The 18573-nt window shown below is 50.4% G+C and overlaps 2 protein-coding genes across 8 annotated transcripts in view; one reads left to right on the forward strand and one right to left on the reverse strand.

Annotated features, from left to right (window-relative positions):
- WNT5B (Wnt family member 5B) overlaps window positions 1–18573 on the reverse strand; it is a 117162-nt gene that overhangs the window by 43507 nt on the left and 55082 nt on the right. The window contains exons 1-2 of one of the 2 annotated variants that reach the window (XM_058282513.2): window positions 6322–6391; window positions 4533–4639 (exon numbers count right to left, since the gene is read on the reverse strand). The exons of the other annotated variant lie outside the window; for it this stretch is intronic. The gene's annotated coding sequence lies outside the window, so the exon portion shown is untranslated. Of the gene's footprint in view, window positions 1–4532; window positions 4640–6321; window positions 6392–18573 lie in introns of those variants that run through there. 2 annotated transcript variants of the gene reach the window in all.
- Window positions 997–16961, forward strand: FBXL14 (F-box and leucine rich repeat protein 14). Of its 6 annotated transcripts, XM_004457670.5 has the most exons (3): window positions 999–1774; window positions 1876–2883; window positions 4297–4483. In XM_004457670.5, exons 2-3 carry the CDS (start codon window positions 1949–1951, stop codon window positions 4394–4396), a joined length of 1035 nt encoding a protein of 344 aa, XP_004457727.1. In that variant the 5' UTR covers window positions 999–1774; window positions 1876–1948; the 3' UTR covers window positions 4397–4483. The 6 variants fall into 6 exon arrangements, with proteins under 6 accessions (XP_023444288.1, XP_004457726.1, XP_004457723.1 ...); XM_023588520.3 differs by lacking the exon at window positions 4297–4483 and adding an exon at window positions 7938–16961 and having other exon boundaries at window positions 997–2883; XM_004457669.5 differs by lacking the exon at window positions 4297–4483 and adding an exon at window positions 7938–16961 and having other exon boundaries at window positions 997–2836.

The raw sequence follows: 18573 nt of genomic DNA on the forward strand, positions 1-18573 counted from the left end.
GTGTGGGCATTTAGAAAGGAGACACGTTCTAGAACGGAGCTCCATAAAACCCGGTTTATGAACAAAAAGCACCAAGTCCAACAGTCATTACATTTTATTTAAAAAGTAGATTTGTATTAGCGCATACAAATATCCTGACAAGCAGTGCAGTTTGGCCGTACAATTTATAGTCTACCTTGTTGAGGAGAAGGAAAGTCATAAAATAAGGCTTAGGTGAGGCCCCCCCCTTATAAGAGCAAAGCTGGCCGAGGGGCTGCGAGGGCACCGCGAGGCAACGTCCGGAAGCGGAGGGAAATTTTGAAGTATAAAACCCCGAGGGAAACACGTTCATAGAGGTGGTCTGGAAGCAAGCAGAAGACGCTAGAAGGTAGTAGTGATGGCTAAGTCTATGAGACTCCCGAATGAGAACATACTAAGGTATGGAATAATAAAGCCGATTTTCTCTGCCACTTAAGGCACAAGACTGGGGAGAAAGGAAACAGCTCCACTGGGGGGAGGTAGGGGTGTGGTCGCAGCAACGTGTTAAGGGGCATTAGGGACAGTAAAAGGAAGGAGAGCAGGGGTGATGATTATTGAGTACTAGCATGGGGAGGAAGGTCTTGAGAAGATAATAAACGGAGAAGGGTGTAAAGTAAGGGTCAAGAATTGTAGGCGAAAGCTCTGGCCAGGGGGGCTGCCCCCTCGGCGGCGGCAGAGAACGGGGAGCAGGGCTAGGGCGTGGCCCGCAGAGGGCCGGGTTCCACAACGCGCGGCGGCGCGGGAAGGCCGAGGGTGGGGACGAGCTCTGCTGACAGCTGCTCTCCCGCGGCGCGCACAGGGTTAAAAAGCAGGGGCGCCCAGAATAGGAAGAACTCGGTTTCCAGGGCAACGGCTCCGACAGTTCCGGCAGCGCAGGCTCGTACCACTGCGCGGGCGCGCGCGGGGGGGAGCGAGCGCGGGAGGAGGGGCCGCGCGGAGGCGCCGGCGGCCCGAGGGGTACGTCGCGGACTCTCCCCAGCGCGCAGCCCGCCTGCTCGGCCCGGGTCCGCGCCGAGCCGCGCTCCGGCCGCGGCGTCCTCGGTGCCGGGGCCCGGCGGCTCCCGAGGGCCGGCGGACGGCGCGGGGCGAGGAGGGCGTGCGCCCGGCGGCCCGCACCGGCCTCCTGGTCCCCCCGCCTGGGCGGCGGAGTGCGGGCGGCCCGGGGCTGGGAGCTTTGAAAAGCGGCCGAGAGACAAAGGCGGCAGGAAGCCTCCGCGGCGCCCGGAGCCCGAGCGCCCGGTCCCCGAGGCCCCCCCCTCGCCGGCCCGCCGAGCCCGAGGCGGCAGCGCCGGCGGCGGAGGATGCGGCAGGGGGCGTGGGAGCGGCGGAGCGGGCGGCGCGGCGCGGCCCGAGCGCGGCGTGGGTAGACCGCGGGCGGCGGGCCCGGCCGGGCGGCGGGCGCGAGGCGGGTCGCCTTCCCCGCCCGGGATGTGAGGACCGAGCGGCGCCCGGGGCGGGGGGAGGGCCGGGAGGCGACGCCGGCCGGCGGGCAGGAAGGACGGAGGGCGCTGGAGGAGGAGCGGCGGCGGCCGGAGCCGGAAGGCGGGGAGGGGCCGCCCGTGGGGCCCGCGGCGGCCGGGAGGAACCGCGCGAGTCGCCTCCCCGGGGCCCGAGCGGCGGGGCCCGCGCCTCCTCCCCCCGGCGCCGCGGAGGGGGGAGGAGGAAGATGGAGACCCACATCTCGTGCCTGTTCCCCGAGCTGCTGGCCATGATCTTCGGCTACCTGGACGTCCGGGACAAGGGGCGCGCGGCGCAGGTGTGCACGGCCTGGCGGGACGCCGCCTACCACAAGTCGGTGTGGCGGGGCGTGGAGGCCAAGCTGCACCTGCGCCGGGCCAACCCGTCGCTGTTCCCCAGCCTGCAGGCCCGGGGCATCCGCCGGGTCCAGATCCTGAGCCTCCGCCGCAGCCTCAGCTACGTGATCCAGGGCATGGCCAACATCGAGAGCCTCAACCTCAGCGGCTGCTACAACCTCACCGACAACGGCCTGGGCCACGCGTTCGTGCAGGAGATCGGCTCCCTGCGCGCCCTCAACCTGAGCCTCTGCAAGCAGATCACCGACAGCAGCCTGGGCCGCATCGCCCAGTACCTCAAGGGCCTGGAGGTGCTGGAGCTGGGGGGCTGCAGCAACATCACCAACACCGGCCTCCTGCTCATCGCCTGGGGCCTGCAGCGCCTCAAGAGCCTTAACCTCCGCAGCTGCCGCCACCTCTCGGACGTGGGCATCGGGCACCTGGCCGGCATGACGCGCAGCGCGGCCGAGGGCTGCCTGGGCCTGGAGCAGCTCACGCTGCAGGACTGCCAGAAGCTCACCGACCTCTCCCTGAAGCACATCTCCCGCGGGCTGACGGGCCTGAGGCTGCTCAACCTCAGCTTCTGCGGGGGCATCTCGGACGCGGGCCTCCTGCACCTGTCGCACATGGGCAGCCTGCGCAGCCTTAACCTGCGCTCCTGCGACAACATCAGCGACACGGGCATCATGCACCTGGCCATGGGCAGCCTGCGCCTCTCGGGGCTGGATGTGTCCTTCTGCGACAAGGTGGGGGACCAGAGCCTGGCGTACATAGCGCAGGGGCTGGACGGCCTCAAGTCCCTCTCGCTCTGCTCCTGCCACATCAGCGACGACGGCATCAACCGCATGGTGCGGCAGATGCACGGGCTGCGCACGCTCAACATCGGCCAGTGCGTGCGCATCACGGACAAGGGCCTGGAGCTGATCGCGGAGCACCTGAGCCAGCTCACGGGCATCGACCTGTACGGCTGTACCCGCATCACCAAGCGCGGCCTGGAGCGCATCACGCAGCTGCCCTGCCTCAAGGTACTCAACCTGGGACTCTGGCAGATGACGGACAGTGAGAAGGTCAGGTGAGGGCGGCAGCACCCGCTCCCCTTGTCCTGCCCTGCTCATCCTCCCTTGGCCACCACCGCCCCCCACCCCCACTCCACATGCCCACTTACACATAAATCACAGCAGTCGATGGCAGGGGGCAATGACAGGAGGCCTCGGGCTCATTTCCTCCTCCCTCAGCACTCATGCCCATCCAGCACCCCCAGTCTCATCCCATCTGGGGATGGAGACCAGCTGCACCCCCTCACTCCTCTGCTCCCCTCCCCTGCTGCCCTCTTCTCTTCCCCGAGGATGCAGAGATGGACTCAGCTACCACTCACCCACTCCTCTCTGCAGGGGGATGGAGGACTGCTTTGCCCACTTCTCCCCACTGTGAGGCAGCTGAAGATGGGGTGGGGGTCCGAGGGAGACTGACTGGTCCTTCCCACCCCGGGGAGTTGAGGAAAATGTCTGCCTTCACTTAAGCTTTCATTTTAATTCTGTGATCTGGTTTTTATTTTTAAGTATATAAAAAGCAAACCCAGTACAACGGCCTTTTCACCCTTCCACTTCTGTAACTAGTCCCAGTCTCTTCTCATCACTTCTCCTTTTACCGAACTCTGATATTCACACTCATTTCATTTTTACCTTTTTCTTTTTTCCAAGAAATTTGAAATCACGGTCTTTTTTTAAAGTACCATTTCTTTTTCTGCTGAATATGTGCTATATATTATATATATATATATATATAAATTTTATATATATATGTGTGTGTGTGTCTGGCTACCTCGTTTTAGTTGACTTTTTTCTCTGAAGCCCTGGAATATTCTACAAGAGAGATATTTTGAGACTGAAACATTTTTGTGCCTAGACTGGAAAGATGCCCGTTGGGTTTGTACGTCTTCTTTCTTTTGGCTTCTTCCCAATCATCATCCATCCCGTGTGCCCCCCACGTCCACATCCTGGCTGTGATTTTCATTTTCTCCTTATCCATTGGGATTTGAGGACCCAATGATGCTTTTAAGTCTTGACTTAATTTATAGCACAAATGTGTGGGAGAAGTGAGAGTTGAACTGTTTTTATTTTTGTTTGTTTGAGATGCAGGCTGCATCTTGAAGATGACTATTATATATGCAAATTCTGCCCTCCCTTGCCCTCCTGCCCAGTTTCCTCCTCACTGAAAGGCCACAGTGAGGTTTCCTGTTGGAAGCAGAGGAGCTGAGTTGGCCTGCTGAGCCCCTGGGGCTGCCACGTGAAGCGGAGGAGACTGAAATCCACGTCTTATCTCTGTTCTGTTAATAAAATGGAGTGCGTGGGTTTTAAAAAATATGTTTTAAGTGGAGGAATAGATGCCTTTATTTTCGTGGGGGTTGGAACTTGTGGCTTTAAAAGAAAATTCGCTTTTGAGTAGGATGTATATTTTTGTTGGATTTTTTTGTTTATTTTTTTAGAATCCTCCACAGCAACATGCAAGACCCCCTTTATCATCATGGAGTTAAAGGAACCCAGAGACCTTTATTGATTAATTGTACTGTTTGTGAATTTGTATAAATAATAACAAAGATCCTCTTAAAACGTTTATATTCTTACAGTAAAAGGTTAAACTGATATTTATATAATAAAAGAGGAAATATGAAATATGTTTTTGAAAAAAAAAAACACAACAACAAAAAACCCCACCTCGTACCTGTGAATTATTTGGAAGGCCTTGTGTGTTTGGGCTCTTGCCAGGCTAGGAGGAGCTGGTGGTGTGCTTGACCGGCAGAGGAAATGAGGTGTGGGACTGGGTGCAGCCTGCATGGTGGGAGCAAACTCAAGGTTAAAAGTATATTCCATGCAAGGTTTACCCCTGACATCCCGAAGTTCTGCCTCTAGAAATGCGATGTTCTGCCTCTAGAAATGCGATCAGTCTGGAGCTTTACAGAGCTTTTGGATTTTAAGCTATCAACAACATGGAAATTTTAAAGAAGTCGGAGAAAGTGGAAAAAAAAAACTTTTTTTTCCCCCTTAACCAGAGCTGTAAGAGCCAACTGCCCCCTACAGTGGCTAATATTTTGGGGGGCTGGGATGGGAATGAGATCAAGGGGCAGTGTAGGGAAGTGGGTCAGGAGATAGGGAAGCGGGGAAGAAAGATGGGGTTCTTGGCCCGAAGAGTGGGTGTGGGTGGAGGGCACAGATGCCATTGTTCAGGAAAGTGGAAAGCTGCGGTCCCAGCCGGCGGCTCGCTCAGGCGTGCCGTGCCGGGTCCCCCAGGCGGGAGGAGGGTGGCTCAGCCCCTCTTTTTAACATTCCCCTCCAGGCCTGGCTGCACTGAAGCACTTTCCTGGGGGATGGGGCCCTGGGCCTGGAGTTGTCACACATTTGCATTTTAAGCACTTCCAGGGCCGAGGCTGGCCACGCCCCCTCTGTTGAGGGTTCCGAGACTGACTTCGGGGCAGACAGACGCACTAACAATCAATCCTGGCGAAGGCCCCCCCTGGGTGGACAATAAAAGAATCAGACAGCCTGTGGCCGGGCTGGAAAGCCCTAACCGGGAAGTCCTTCCGATTTCTGGTTTCACCTAGGTCTTAGTTGTTCTGAGTTTGCTTAAACAACCTGAAGTCACTGATCCTGCAGGAGCTGATAAGAGTAGATAACACTTTTCTGGATCAGCCCCTCTTTCCAGGAAGAGGGCTGGAGCCCAGGCTTCTCTTGGAGTAGGATTATTTTGTAAAATTTCCAAGCTTTCTGCTTGAACGTAACAAAAGCGGCATTGTTCCTTTTTGGAGAGCCATCACTATTGGGTCTAATTGAGCCTGACGCTAGTTCCGTCTTCCTTTTCTTTGGGGAAGGTATGGATCTCTTTCTTCCTCCTTAGGTTACAATGCTTATTGGCTGGAAAATTTTAAAAAGTGGTGTGTGACCCCAGTAAGAAATAAGGATTTCGGATTAAGGTCAGCTTTCTAAGTTAGCATTTGACACAACGCCCGAAGGTTACACAAGCTATAGAGGTTCTCAGCCTGTTTTTCTCCCAAGAGCTGGCAGGACCGTCCAGACCCACTCAGCCAGTAAAAATTCAAGCACCTCCCAAGTCTCAGACACTATACTTAACACTCTTCCTTTTAATACACAAAATAATCCTGCCACCTGTAACCCAAAGAGTTTTGGTTTAGTTTTGTTTTTTACTTTAAAGATTAAATCTAAGCTTGCCTACAGGTTGGTAAATTAACGTTTGAAAGTTAAGATCCTGGGCGCCCAGTGTCCTTGTCCTGCGCTGGGCGTACTTCCAAGTAATATCTGGAACTTCTCTGGAAAAGAGAATGAATGAACCACTCTCCCATTAACACGATCAATTGCTCATCTCTCAATTTTTTTTGGACGGAAGGAAATGAGTGTGTGCTGAGAACCTCTGGTGTGCTTTCCTGGTGCTTGTCATTTCCCTGCAAGCCACCTGCTGAAACAGGCATCCCTTTTACGGATGAGGAATACACACTTACCCAAAGGCACCCAGCCGGAAGCTGGGGAGGCAGGATTCAAACCCACCTCTGGGTCTCAGGTCCAGCTCCCTCCTGGTCTTCGAGAAAGTTTTGTTCTTACCCCAGGCCCTGAGTCCGCCTCACTTAAGTGACCTGCAGCTGAGAGGCGGCCGTGTGCACAGGCCCTGCCCCAGGGCACAGCTTCCCAGGGAAGAAGGTTGCAATGTATTTTGTGGGTGGGACAAAAGTTAAAAAGTCACTTCAGGGCAATTTTTAAACAAAAAATCTGGTTACAGATATTTACTGAAATGTCAGGACTGAAAAATAAAAAATCTTTTCATCTACAAGGTAATAAGCCTTATCTAGAAACTGGGTAGTAGTAAAGAAAGGACTTAATATACCTCTCTACGTCTTACTGGGTAGTGGCCTTTTAATGTCTACACTGAAATGATAATCTATAAAGTGGCGTTCAGACCCCAGGCTCTGTGTGTGTGTGTCATTGTGCCCCAGGCGCTGTGTGTGTGTCTGTGTGTCATTGTGCCAGGCTCTGTGTGTGAGGCATTGCGCAATTCTCCCTGGACTTCTTCCTGGTGAATTCCTGTCCTAGATTGGTGGTGGGGAGGAGGTTTTGGAGAAAAACTCACCTGACTTATTCCACATTTGGCAATAGCAACAAGGATGCCTGCCTTTTTATTAAAACTAAAATCATTAAGAAAAACTGGTCATACTCTTTCAGAATTCAAATCAACGACAAAGACTTTTTTAAAAATCAACTTTCCTTTCATGGAGTTTCCTTGGGAAGGTAAGACCTCTCTCTTAAAAGATAGGTCTGAGGACTATAAATTGAAGCATGGCTGGCCCCCAAATCTTGGTGCCGTCCTGCAGTGATTACTAGTTGGTGATAGTCTTGGGATACAAGTAAAACCTTTCACTTTTGACTTAGAGAATTTGAACTCAAGCTTTCAAAAGAGAAAGGTAGTGTTCCCAAAGAAAAAGAACCTCTTGATTAAAAGATCAGATTTGTAAAACAAAACCAAGACCTCCCGCAGCTTCGGACAACTGTCTCTTCCCGGTCGATGAAAGGGGAAGGCAGGCCTCTGACCTCAGCTGCTGGCTGGGGAAAGGGAGGGCCTAGGGCAAGGCAGCCGGGCGGCTCTCTGTTCTCTTTCTCTTCCTTGCAGCAACATCAGCCCTTTTAAAAGTCAATCCTGTCCCGTTAGTGAAGGGCAAGACCTAAATTTTGGATCACTACCAACCCTGAGGAGCCAAAAGGGTGAGACTTTTTAATGAAATCATGTGAACGGTGGGCAGAGCACAGGATTAGACACGCGAAGGCTGCATTCAAACCCAAGCTTATGCTTGGGCCCCATACTTATCTCATTTTTAATCAATGAACTTGGTCAAATACTGGGTAGCAAGTTAAAAAAAAAACAAAACTTGAAGTGAACGCAGTAAAACGTGAAATATTCACATTTGGATCAGTGCCAACTACTATTAATTCCCCTACAACTTCTCAAAGAGACACTGGAAAAAACCAGCGCATATTCTCAGCTCTTGGATGGAAAGCAGGTATTTCCGGTCAATTGGCAAATTTAAACGTCACAAATGATCAGTGTCAGTCTTTTCCTCTTTTCCAGGGATTGCTCTGATTTTGCCATGTGAGGTGGCCTCTACCAACCCAGGACACTTGGTACTTGGTAAAGCCGAGTCTTCAGGTTAAGATGCAAGAGTGGGCTGTGCTGACCACCCCCAAATAAAACAAAATGGAAGTGCGGTGTCCCTCAGCCTGCTGTTGGACTAGAAATAATGTGTGTCTATTTTATTAAAAACAAAGACTTAGGTTCTTACTTTCTTATTATTCCTCTACCTTGTAAGTGTTTTAGGGACAGTTGCCACGTGTCGTTAGAAGTTTGTACTTCTGGTGGTGGAAAGGAGTGAGTCTCAGTTACAGAGGGGGGAAGGAGGAAGTCTTGGGGAGCCAGCAGCAGAGACCAGGTGAGACGACGCCAGGAAGGGGCCTGTCATTGGCCGGACTAAGTGCGTCGTACCACGACGTTTGATTCCTCTGTCGCAAATTTTTTTGTTTTTCCAAATCTGGCAGATACTGTACATTTATTCTTATAAATGGGGACAGAGGCTTGACAAGGAGGAAAAAGATCCTGCCCAGGTGATCGGAGTCAGTGTCAGAACCGCGGCTGCCGTGACCTGGTTATCCAAGGGGAGGCAAGGTGAGATAGCACCCTGAGCCCTCTCCTCAGGAATGTGCTGACCTGGAGCACGGTATTTTCAGTGGGAGTCAAAAAAAAAACCCCCAAAAACCCAGAAGCCATCACTACAACTTAATATGTACCGAATTGCACAACTTTCTTAGACACGGTCTCCGAGCACTGTGTGTGCACGCTTACTCAAGCCGAAAACCAGGGCAAGTTGGCAAATGGGCAACAGGACGGAAGTAGCTAGTTGTGTCAAATGTGTTGCTTGTTTTCCTCCAAGGACTTGAGCCAGTTTCAAAAATACTGCCTCAAATAGTGATGTGAAGTACAAATGCTGGAATTCTGTGCTTGTGATAGCCTCAAAGCTAAGAACTTCCACACTCGTTTGCCACACTAAAACTGTCACACAACTCCCCGTCAGTCCTTAACAACCCTTTTTTAAAGTGGAATTGAGTTGCAGGAACACTATTTTCTCTTCATTCAAATGTGAAAAGGCTTGACTTCACAGATGTGTTAGTTACAAATCCCTCTTGTCCAGGAAGAGAAAAAAGGACTAATTTGTTAATACCAGACACCCTCTTATGTTCATTACTCCTCAATTTACGTAATCTACACTTGAGAAGGATCAGGACTCGCACACAGCTGCCTGTCAATAATTACTACTCATATCATGGACCCAAAATACTGGGATTGGACGTGGGAAAACAGTTGTTTGACACCAGATTATCATGAATAGTATGTGAAAATTCAATATGGTTGGGGGAAAAAATAGTTTTCTTCATTTAAAAAGACTATGAGAAGAATTTAAACATCCAAAATAATATATCTCCTTAGGAAATCTTTAAGCCAAACTGGCATTATTTTATGCACACATTTGTGTAAGAATAGCCACCTGCTCCCATCTTCCAGCCCAGGGCAAGGCTTTTTGAGAAATGGTCTAAGAGACCTCCCCCCCACCCCCAAAAAAATTGGTCCAGACAGACCTTAGAATTTTTAGAAAAATCACCAAGACTAAAATTGGACAGATGGGTAAAATAAGGGAGGAACTGCAACATTTAAGCAATTCCTAAAGTTCTTAGACACGTGACAACCCAGCTGGTGCCTTCCATTTTTACTTCCGATATTTTCAACCATAACTTTTTTTTTTACTGTATAAAGCATTTCTTTTAATTTTTTAAAAGTTTACAAATGTTTTTCAATGACCTAGGTATTAAACAACTTCATTGCAAACACCCGCTGCTGTGAACTATCAAAAAAAAAATTTTTTTAACTGGCCAGTTGGTGTGTCTTACACAATATGAAAACCAGCTAAATTCAAATGACAATTGCAAGCTCTTCTGGTTAATTTCAAATGCACAAAATCTAGGGAGTCCTTCAGGCTTCCCTATAAATAGCACGACGAGGTCCGGGGGTCCCCTGAACTCTGCCAGGCTCACAGCCTGCTGCTGCAGGAAGCGGAGCGAGTCTGCCAGGTTCCAAGTCCAGAAGAGCCGAGAGGCTCCTCCAGACGCAGCCAGCGCCTGTGCACTTGAGACAGATGCCTGCCATTGTGCTCGCAGTCAAACCGCGACAATCGAGCCGCGTGACCCTAAGGCAGGCAGCTGGCCTGTCTTTCCCCACACAGAAGGGTCTAGTTTTCAATGGAATCACAAGAGGAACTGCAGAAATTCACTAGCGTGCTACCACGCAGGATGTAGCAGCAGCAAACGGCTTCTGTCACCGCTTACTTCACACATAAAAAGGAGCAGACGTGGGTTAGAAGTCAAACCCTACACATTATGGGAAGGTGAGGGCGGGGGACAGTTCTCGTCTTTTCCTTCCGGACTGTTCCTTGATCCTCCCCATCCCTCCCCCAAACCAACCAACCAACCCCGCCCACTGGCCCACGCTTACCCGCCCCTGGGTCGGGGGTACACTGCTGGGGTATACCAACCAGAATCAGAGGTACCCGGGAGTGCCGCCTTGCGTTTTCCTTCACCCCAAGTTTACGAAACGGATTTTAGGATCCAGTATAAGGCAACAAAACAAAGTATGGTTAATGCAAAATTCCAAATGTTTGCTCGCCAATGTGGACGATGGGCAGGGAAAGGCGAAATGGACTTCTTCACAAAACCCGCACGCCCTGGGTTCTGCCAGCAGGGGGCAGCATTGCCTGCGAGTTGGCTGTTTCCACCGGGAAACCACGACCTCCCATCTAACAAGTCCCCTCCGCTCGCCCACCCTCTTCCCCACCCCCTCCCAGCCTCCTCTCTGAAAAGACTTTCCCCAGGGTTTAAGAGGTGACAAGAGATGAGATTGAATTTTCAAATATCAGTGATGCCATTTCCCAGGGCCCAAGGGCTGAGCACTTTTGTTTGGGGAACAAGGTAAAAACTGTGACGCCCCCTCCCGAGGGCTCCCTGCTGGAGCCAGCAGCGCTCTGCTGTGGGAGCCTGCAGGAATCAAACATCAACTTCTAATTCTTCCTAAAAACCATCTCCTGCCCACAAATCCTGTTAGAGGGCCACATTTTGGGCAGTTTGGAAGAACAAAAAATGGAAAAAATTTTATAGTCATCCATGGAGATACCGATTTTAACCGCAAGAACGATAGAGCTAGTTTTGTTGTTGGGTTTTTTTAATTCCAAAAAAAATAAGTATAGTCTGTGATGAATAGTTCTTGAGGCCCTCTGAGAAGTGACAAATATTTAAAAAATTTTTACGAGTATCTGTTCTTCTAATTATTAAAAGAAGTTAATTGTCCAGATAAAGACTTCTCTATGAAATCTAAAGGAGTCTATGAAACTGGAAATAAGAGCCCTCTTAAAGAAAGTGAGGTTGCTTACATGACCTAAATTCCTCCCATGGAAAACAGACATTAGGAAATGGTAGCAGATATCAAAACAAGAAGAAACTCCTGAGCGAACTTGTTCAGATCCCGCCCGTCACAATAAGGGACAGGCTAAAGGTCGGCGAGGACTGCGGACCTCTTGTCCCTTGGGCCCTCGATCACATGGCCCCAGGAATGGACAGCATGTGTCTGGAGGGCAGTTGGTGCCCACGTGGGCCTAGAAGGTGGAAAGGGGGTCTCCCCCCGGAAACTTCCACAAGCTGTACTAGCAGATGAGTCACAGCTCATCAGGTCTGAGATACAGAGGTCATGTTTCGCTAGAGAATGAAAGAAAAGAAAGGAAGAGCTTCTGGAACTCAGGGCTTGGGCATGAAGCAAACTGCCATCCCTGGCATCATCCAGTAGGTCTTAAAAAGCAGAAAATCTCCCTTGACAAATTCAAGGAAACCAGAGTAGAAATATGCAATTGTGAGCGACCATACCAGGAAAATACAGATTCAGGGAAACAACCCAAATGAAAAGAGGAAAGAGGAGGAAACGTGTCATGCCACACAAAGCTGATGAGCCAGCATAAAGACAAATGTCATAGGAGCAGATGTGGCTCAAGCAGTTGAGTGCCTACCTCCCACACGGGAGGTCCCAGGTTTGGTTCCCAGTACCTCCTAAAGAAGATAAGCAGCTGCAACAAGCTGACTCAACGAGCTGATGAATGAGCAGGTGCAATGAGCAGGGAGCAGATGTGGCTCGAGGGTCTGGGCACCTGCCTCCCACACAGGAAGTACAAGGTTTGGTTCCCGGTGCCTCCTAAAGTAGATGAGTAGAGACAACGAGCAGACACAATGAGCAGACAGATGAGGAAGCCATCTCAGGCAGGGGTGGGTGGTAAATAAAATACACAAGAATACATTTTTTAAAAAAAGGATAAATGATAAGAAATTAGGTGAGGGGGAGTGAAAACTGCCTAGTGACCTGCAGTTCTTAAAGGAGGTCCTTAAGGGGCTTCCCTGGTCTCTTCTGGGCTAGCACGTTTTTAAGAAGATTCTTCGGATGAATTCCGACTTGAGGCCCAAATTCCAACCTACATGGCTACCAGGCAGGCGGCTGGGAGGATCTCTGCAAGGCAACCCAGACCGGACACCATCCCACTGGGAGAGATGCTGCCGCCCAGCTCCTTGGCCCTCCCCTCTCTAGCTGTGCTCTCACTGCAGGAGGAGAGTCAGGCTCGATCCACTATCGTAACTGTGCGGGGAAAACCAGGCTGGCATGACACAGGGTGCCCTGGGAGAAACAAAGCCAGCGTTTCCAGCGCAGGCTGGGCCGTACCCTCCGGGGGCCCAATTCTCCATCACCCCCACTAGGCTCACGCTGGTGCAACCTTTCGCTGAGGAAGCCACGGCAGACAGGTCTAGGAATCCCCAAGCCAAGTTTGGATTTCCCCCACCCCGGAGGGCTCCCACGGCGCACCCACACAGCCGGCGAGCAGGGCGGCCACGGCTGCTGCTTTCTGACCCGTCCTCGGTGCGCTCAGTGCCTCCTCCAGACTCGCCTCCAAAGAGGAAAGGTCCTGCGCAGACACCCAGCACGGCCACCCCCAGTTCTTGATTCTCCTGTCTGTGGAGGCTGGGCCCTGGGGGGCCCCAGGGGACTGCACGGAAGTCACCTGCCATGCGGCACGTGCGGGTGGCCTTCCAGGTGAAGCCCCGGGGCAGCGACACGCTACTCTACTTCTCTTCCCGCACCTGCCAGGAAGGCGCGGGGAAGCTCGGGAGCTGGCGTGAAGGGGCTGGGAGCCCCCTCCCCACCCTTCCACCGGTGCCCACAGCCAGCCCCCGATGCTAATCTCCCCCCTCCCTTGCGGCTCAACAGCTTTTCTCCTTTAAGCCCCTGATAATGGTTTAACTCAAATCCCCTTTTGATGGAAAAAAATCCCAGCTGGACATTTTAGGCCCCAGCACAATGTCCAAGTCGGCAGGTCCCTTCCCCTACCTTACAAAGGCCTCTAATCAAGTGGAAAATGTGCTGGAGGCCAGAGGTTCGGGTCTGTAATTATTTTTTAAGGGATTACGAGAGAAGAATGGAGGGCAGCAGGGACCCCCTCCCCTTTGTTTTCCACTGGGTCCTGCTTTGAGACCGACTGAGCCAGTCGGGGTCACTCGGTTCTCTGTGCACCTGAGCCTCCACCCTCTCTTCCCCGGTGGAAGGATGTCAGCTTTGAACGCCACCACTTCAGAAAAGATGCAGAGCTTGGAAGCAATAGGCAGGTCCTCTTCTGACCCCGTTTAAGCCTTTATTTATAAAACCACTATCAAACAGAATCCGGCGTGCGGGGAAAGCACTCATTCATTAACCTATAACCCCGCTGGGCACCCAGAGGGGCGCGCTCAGGCTGCGCCCATTCACTGCGAGGATTGCGGGCATTCGCTCGGGCTTCCCAGGCTCGGAAGGGCCAAAGGTCATGTTCCCAACCTTGCCAGAGCACCGCCTCCTTATTTATACACAGTGACCCTTCCCCTCTAGGCTGAGCAAATATCCACGAACCCCCTTCTGCTTAATCTCAGGGCAAAACAGGGATAAAAATATAAATCGTTCACCCTTTTTATTGGTCTGTTTGGAACCTTCGTTTTAAAATGTCCTCGACGGAAGGGAATGTGTCCTCTCCGTCCGATGCGAAGCACCTTCTCTGATGTCGGTTACTCAGGATGTTCATTCGGGATTAACTGATGAAGACTAACGTTTCAGGTTTGCCCAAAGTGTTGTCGTTCTATTTCAGCAGAGAGGGCTGCTTGTCCTCCTAATCCCAGCTGGGCTAGTGATAGATGCAAGTGCCCAGGAGGAAGGAAAGGATCACAAACTCCTCAACTCGTTTTGGAATGATGGAGGACTAGACTCTTCCTAAAAGTTGAAAGTCAGCATACATTTCCAACGAAATACCAGGGTGAATAATAATTTTTCTGGTCCTTTCTTCAGAGTCCCTAAAAAAAAACTTGGGTCAAACAATAACTACAAAATCTCAAAAAATAGACAAACCCAGTAACTACAAATGTCACAACTCTGGTGTGTGTTCATTGATATAAATGCCTTATAGACCTTGACCTTATAGAGCTTTGTTTCTCCCTCCCAAGAGCCATAGACAATTGAGAACTAGACGGAGAGAAGCACAAGAATCACATTTAATAGTTGACGCCAAATAGCACGTGAGAATTTCACGTTGACTCTCGCACTCCTTTCGGAAGGTGTTACGGGAGGAGACCCTAGAGTTTCCCACAAGAATGCAAGTAAGGGTCCCCTCCCCAAATAACGACGAACAGGCCTGCCGGATGACCTCCGCGGGTTAGCCCCCGCGCGCAGGTTCCCTCCAGAGGTGAATCCTCTTACCCTGACTTTGGATGAAGATGAACTGCTTCAGAAAGGTGAAGAGCTGCATTCAAGGGCACCAAGACGCCGGGGGTGTCTCCTGCCTCCTTGACCGAGGAGCGAGTCGCAGGATGAGCCTGCACGCGCCTCCTGAGTCACTACGCAGAACGCCCCTTCGCTGCTTGCCCTGGTCTAGCGCCGCTGCTTTGGTATTCGTTATTCTTCTTTCACTTCTCTGCCCTTCTAACATACTACACTGGAAAAAAAACCACCGGTTTTCAAAGTTGCTCTTCCTTCCAAAACCAGTTAGGGGAAGAACACAGCAGCAATTTGCAAACAACCATTTGATAAAAAACAGTGGCAACGACGCCTCTCAGATTTTCCAGAAAATTTCAGTACCTTGGAATGAAACATCTTTCAGACGGTGATCAGACCACAGAGGCATCTACAAACCCTTTAGACGACCAACTTTCTTAATTTTCCATTCAACAAGCAAGCTGAGCATAATCAATTAAAATGTACAAAGGGCTCAAGGTCTAAAGAGAGAAGGAAGTGATACCTTGACATTGACATGGCATCTGTCCAAAGCTCACAGTGTCTGACTGGCACGCCTGAAAAGCTGGGAAGTGCCCTGGCGTCCTCGAACAAGACACGAAATACGAGCTTCTCAAGATGGCCCCGAATGGGACCCGCCGAGAGAAATGGAGTTCACCCCTTCTCGCCGCTGTGTCTCTAGTTCCTTCTCTCATGTTCTTGGTAACTGGGGTCTGTGTCTTGCTCCTGCTCAAATTGTTTCTTTCTTTTTTTAAAAGATATTTAGATTTACATAAATGTTACATTAAAAATATAGGGGATTCTCATATGCCCCAGTCTCCTCACCTCCCACATTTCCCCACATTCACAACTTCTTTCATGGGTGTGGTACATTCATTGCAATTAATGAACGCATTTGGAGCATTGCCACTAAGCATGGATTATAGTTTATATTGTAGTTTACACGCTCTCCCACACTATTCTGTAGGTTATAGCAGGATATATAATGGCCTGTATCTGTCATTGCAGTGTCATTCAGACAATTCCCAAATCCCGAAAATGCCCCTGTATTATACCTGTTCTCCCTCTCCCTGCCCTCAGAACCTCCAGGGGCCACTGCCTCCACATCAGTGATAGAAGTTCTTCCATTGCTAGAATCACAATGAGTCTATAGTGGAATACCAGTAAGTCCACTCTAGTCCATAGTTTATTCCCCAATCCTGAGGATTCTGGGATGGTGATGTCCGCTCCTCCTCTAATTTAGAGGGGCTTCAGTCTCATAGGCCGATGGAGGGGACTTTCTTGCTTGCAGTTGTAGATTTCTCTCGGTTCCTTGGTGTGGTGGTTGACCATCATCACCTCCTTGTTAGCTGTCCTGGGTGATCAAATAGTTGTCAATGTTGTATTGCTTCATATTTTTAAATTCTCCCTGATGCACTCATTTTACAGCATTTCTGGGCAAACTTATCATCTCGTCTGCTCCACCTAATTCTCTTAGCCATCATTTCCGTTTCCATGCCTACCGTTCCAATCCAGCACCCGCTGACTTCCTTCCTCTATCTCCCTCTTCCCTCTGCTCTGCCTTCCAAGTCCATCCCAGGCACCTCCTAACAACCACAGGAATTCCCAGAACCATCCAAATTCCACATTCTCTTCCCTTTAACTTGTCACTGGTAGCCAGACAAATAATAATTACCATTACTGTGTTGATTGGCAATCTTCACACCAGTTTTAGAAAATAATTTTACTAAAATTCACTCTTTTAAGGCTGCTCTTAATCCTTCTTTAAAAATCCTTATAAAAATCACCTAATTTTGTTATGTATATGTTAACACGATTTTTAAAAAATTGTCTGGGATGGGAAACGGACTTTGGCCCAGTGGTTAGGGCGTCCGTCTACCATATGGGAGGTCCGCGGTTCAAACCCCGGGCCTCCTTGACCCGTGTGGAGCTGGCCATGCGCAGTGCTGATGCGCGCAAGGAGTGCCGTGCTACGCAAGGGTGTCCCCCGCGTGGGGAGCCCCACGCGCAAGGAGTGCGCCCGTGAGGAAAGCCGCCCAGCGTGAAAAGAAAGAGCAGCCTGCCCAGGAATGGCGCCGCCCACACTTCCCGTGCCGCTGACGACAACAGAAGCGGACAAAGAAACAAGAGGCAGCAAATAGACACCAAGAACAGACAACCAGGGGAGGGGGGGGAAATTAAATAAATAAATAAATCTTTAAAAAAAAAAAATTGTCTGGGAGAGCAGTTGAACACCCGCCTCCCACATGGGGGGGGGTCCTGGGTTCAGTTCCTGGTACCTCCTAAAGAAAAAAAAAAAGACAAGAAAAAAAAAAAATCATCCAGAATAGAAAATTCGGGATGACAAGGCAAAACTGCTCTTCAGTTCTCATCTAATCCCACTTCGCTCCCTGAGAAGCCCGGGGTAACGGAGTGGTCTGTAGCCTTTGGGTCCCAGCTCCAGCTTTCAGCGTTGCCAACAAGCAGTGAGATGACAAACTGTCCCAAATGTGTCCAGTTTTTCTGGACAGCGTAAGATCTTGCAATTAAACACCGTCAGCCCAGGGCCAGTGGCATTCAGCAACGCCACCAATACTGCTCCCTGGCCGCCTCCCTGAGAATTGCTTCAAGTTCCTCTCTGGGAACCATGCGGAGTTTATCCACACAGTGCTGACTACCAAGAGGCAGGACAGATAAAGCTTGGCTTTATCCGTTACAGAGCAAAGACCACTTTACGAGCTTGCAAGAATGCTCACAAATATTCCTTCTGACCAACCCATGACAACGGTCGTGCAGAATCGCAAGAGTCCACTGCTCTCTGGGATTCCAGACTAACCAACAAATAGTTAAAAGGCTAGAGTTTATGAATGACTTTTTAAAGATATGAATCCGTGTGGATTCAAGGCTATCTTCCACTTAATAAATATTTATTTGGCAGTGATTATAGGCAAAGGCTGGTGCCAAGAGCTTGGAGATATGGAGTGACGTCTCACGCTTGCAAGGAAGAGTTGCACTTCCTTGAGTGGGAGAGAAAAGAGTGGCATTTCCTTGGGAACTGGCCCCAACCCACAGGCTGATTTATCTGTGCCGCAGTCTGTAATCTGGATAGGCCCGTGGGAGTGTATCTCGTGGGTGTTTCAGGAAAAAGAAATGTTAAGAATTGCTACTTTACGAGCATGCTTTGAGGACTACTGCTATAGGTGATCTAGCTTAAATACATCATTTTACAGAAGGGAAAATTAAGGCCCCAGGGAATGTAAGAATTTTGCCTCAAGTCCTACAACTGACAAAGGTTTGAGATCTCAATTAAATCGATAACAAAAACAAAATAGCAAAAAAAAAAAAAAGAATTGCTCCTTTACAGATTCTCAGTACAGAAACGAGCCAAGCAGTGGTGGAAAAGGCAGAAAGGAGGTTTACAGACGTTCAATACTGATTTCCCTCTAACTTGGTAGCCTCACTCCTCTTCCATGCTTGAACTGCTTACCTTTCTTTTCCCGGTGCCCTCGAGGCTGCCCACGGATGTCAGTTTCCACCTGCTTTCACTGGTACCAAAATACCAAGGCATGAGGGGCTAAGGGAGTATGCAATATCCTACACTGCGCACGCGCGCGCGCACACACACACACACACACACACACACACCCCTTTTATTGCACCTGCCTTTCCACGCAGATCAGCTCGGCTGGCCCAGCCTTCAGCGGCACAGCACAAACTGAAAAGTCTCCAGGGGCGGCCAGGCCAAACCAGGCCCTTGACTTAAATGCCTATTTGAATTATTCCCGGCTTCGCCTCCAGTAATTCTGTCTTACTAGAGAAAGGGTTTGCAAGCAGCAGAAGAAAT

Source organism: Dasypus novemcinctus, chromosome 20, assembly GCF_030445035.2.
Source record: "Dasypus novemcinctus isolate mDasNov1 chromosome 20, mDasNov1.1.hap2, whole genome shotgun sequence".
Classification (NCBI taxonomy): Eukaryota; Metazoa; Chordata; class Mammalia; order Cingulata; family Dasypodidae; genus Dasypus; species Dasypus novemcinctus.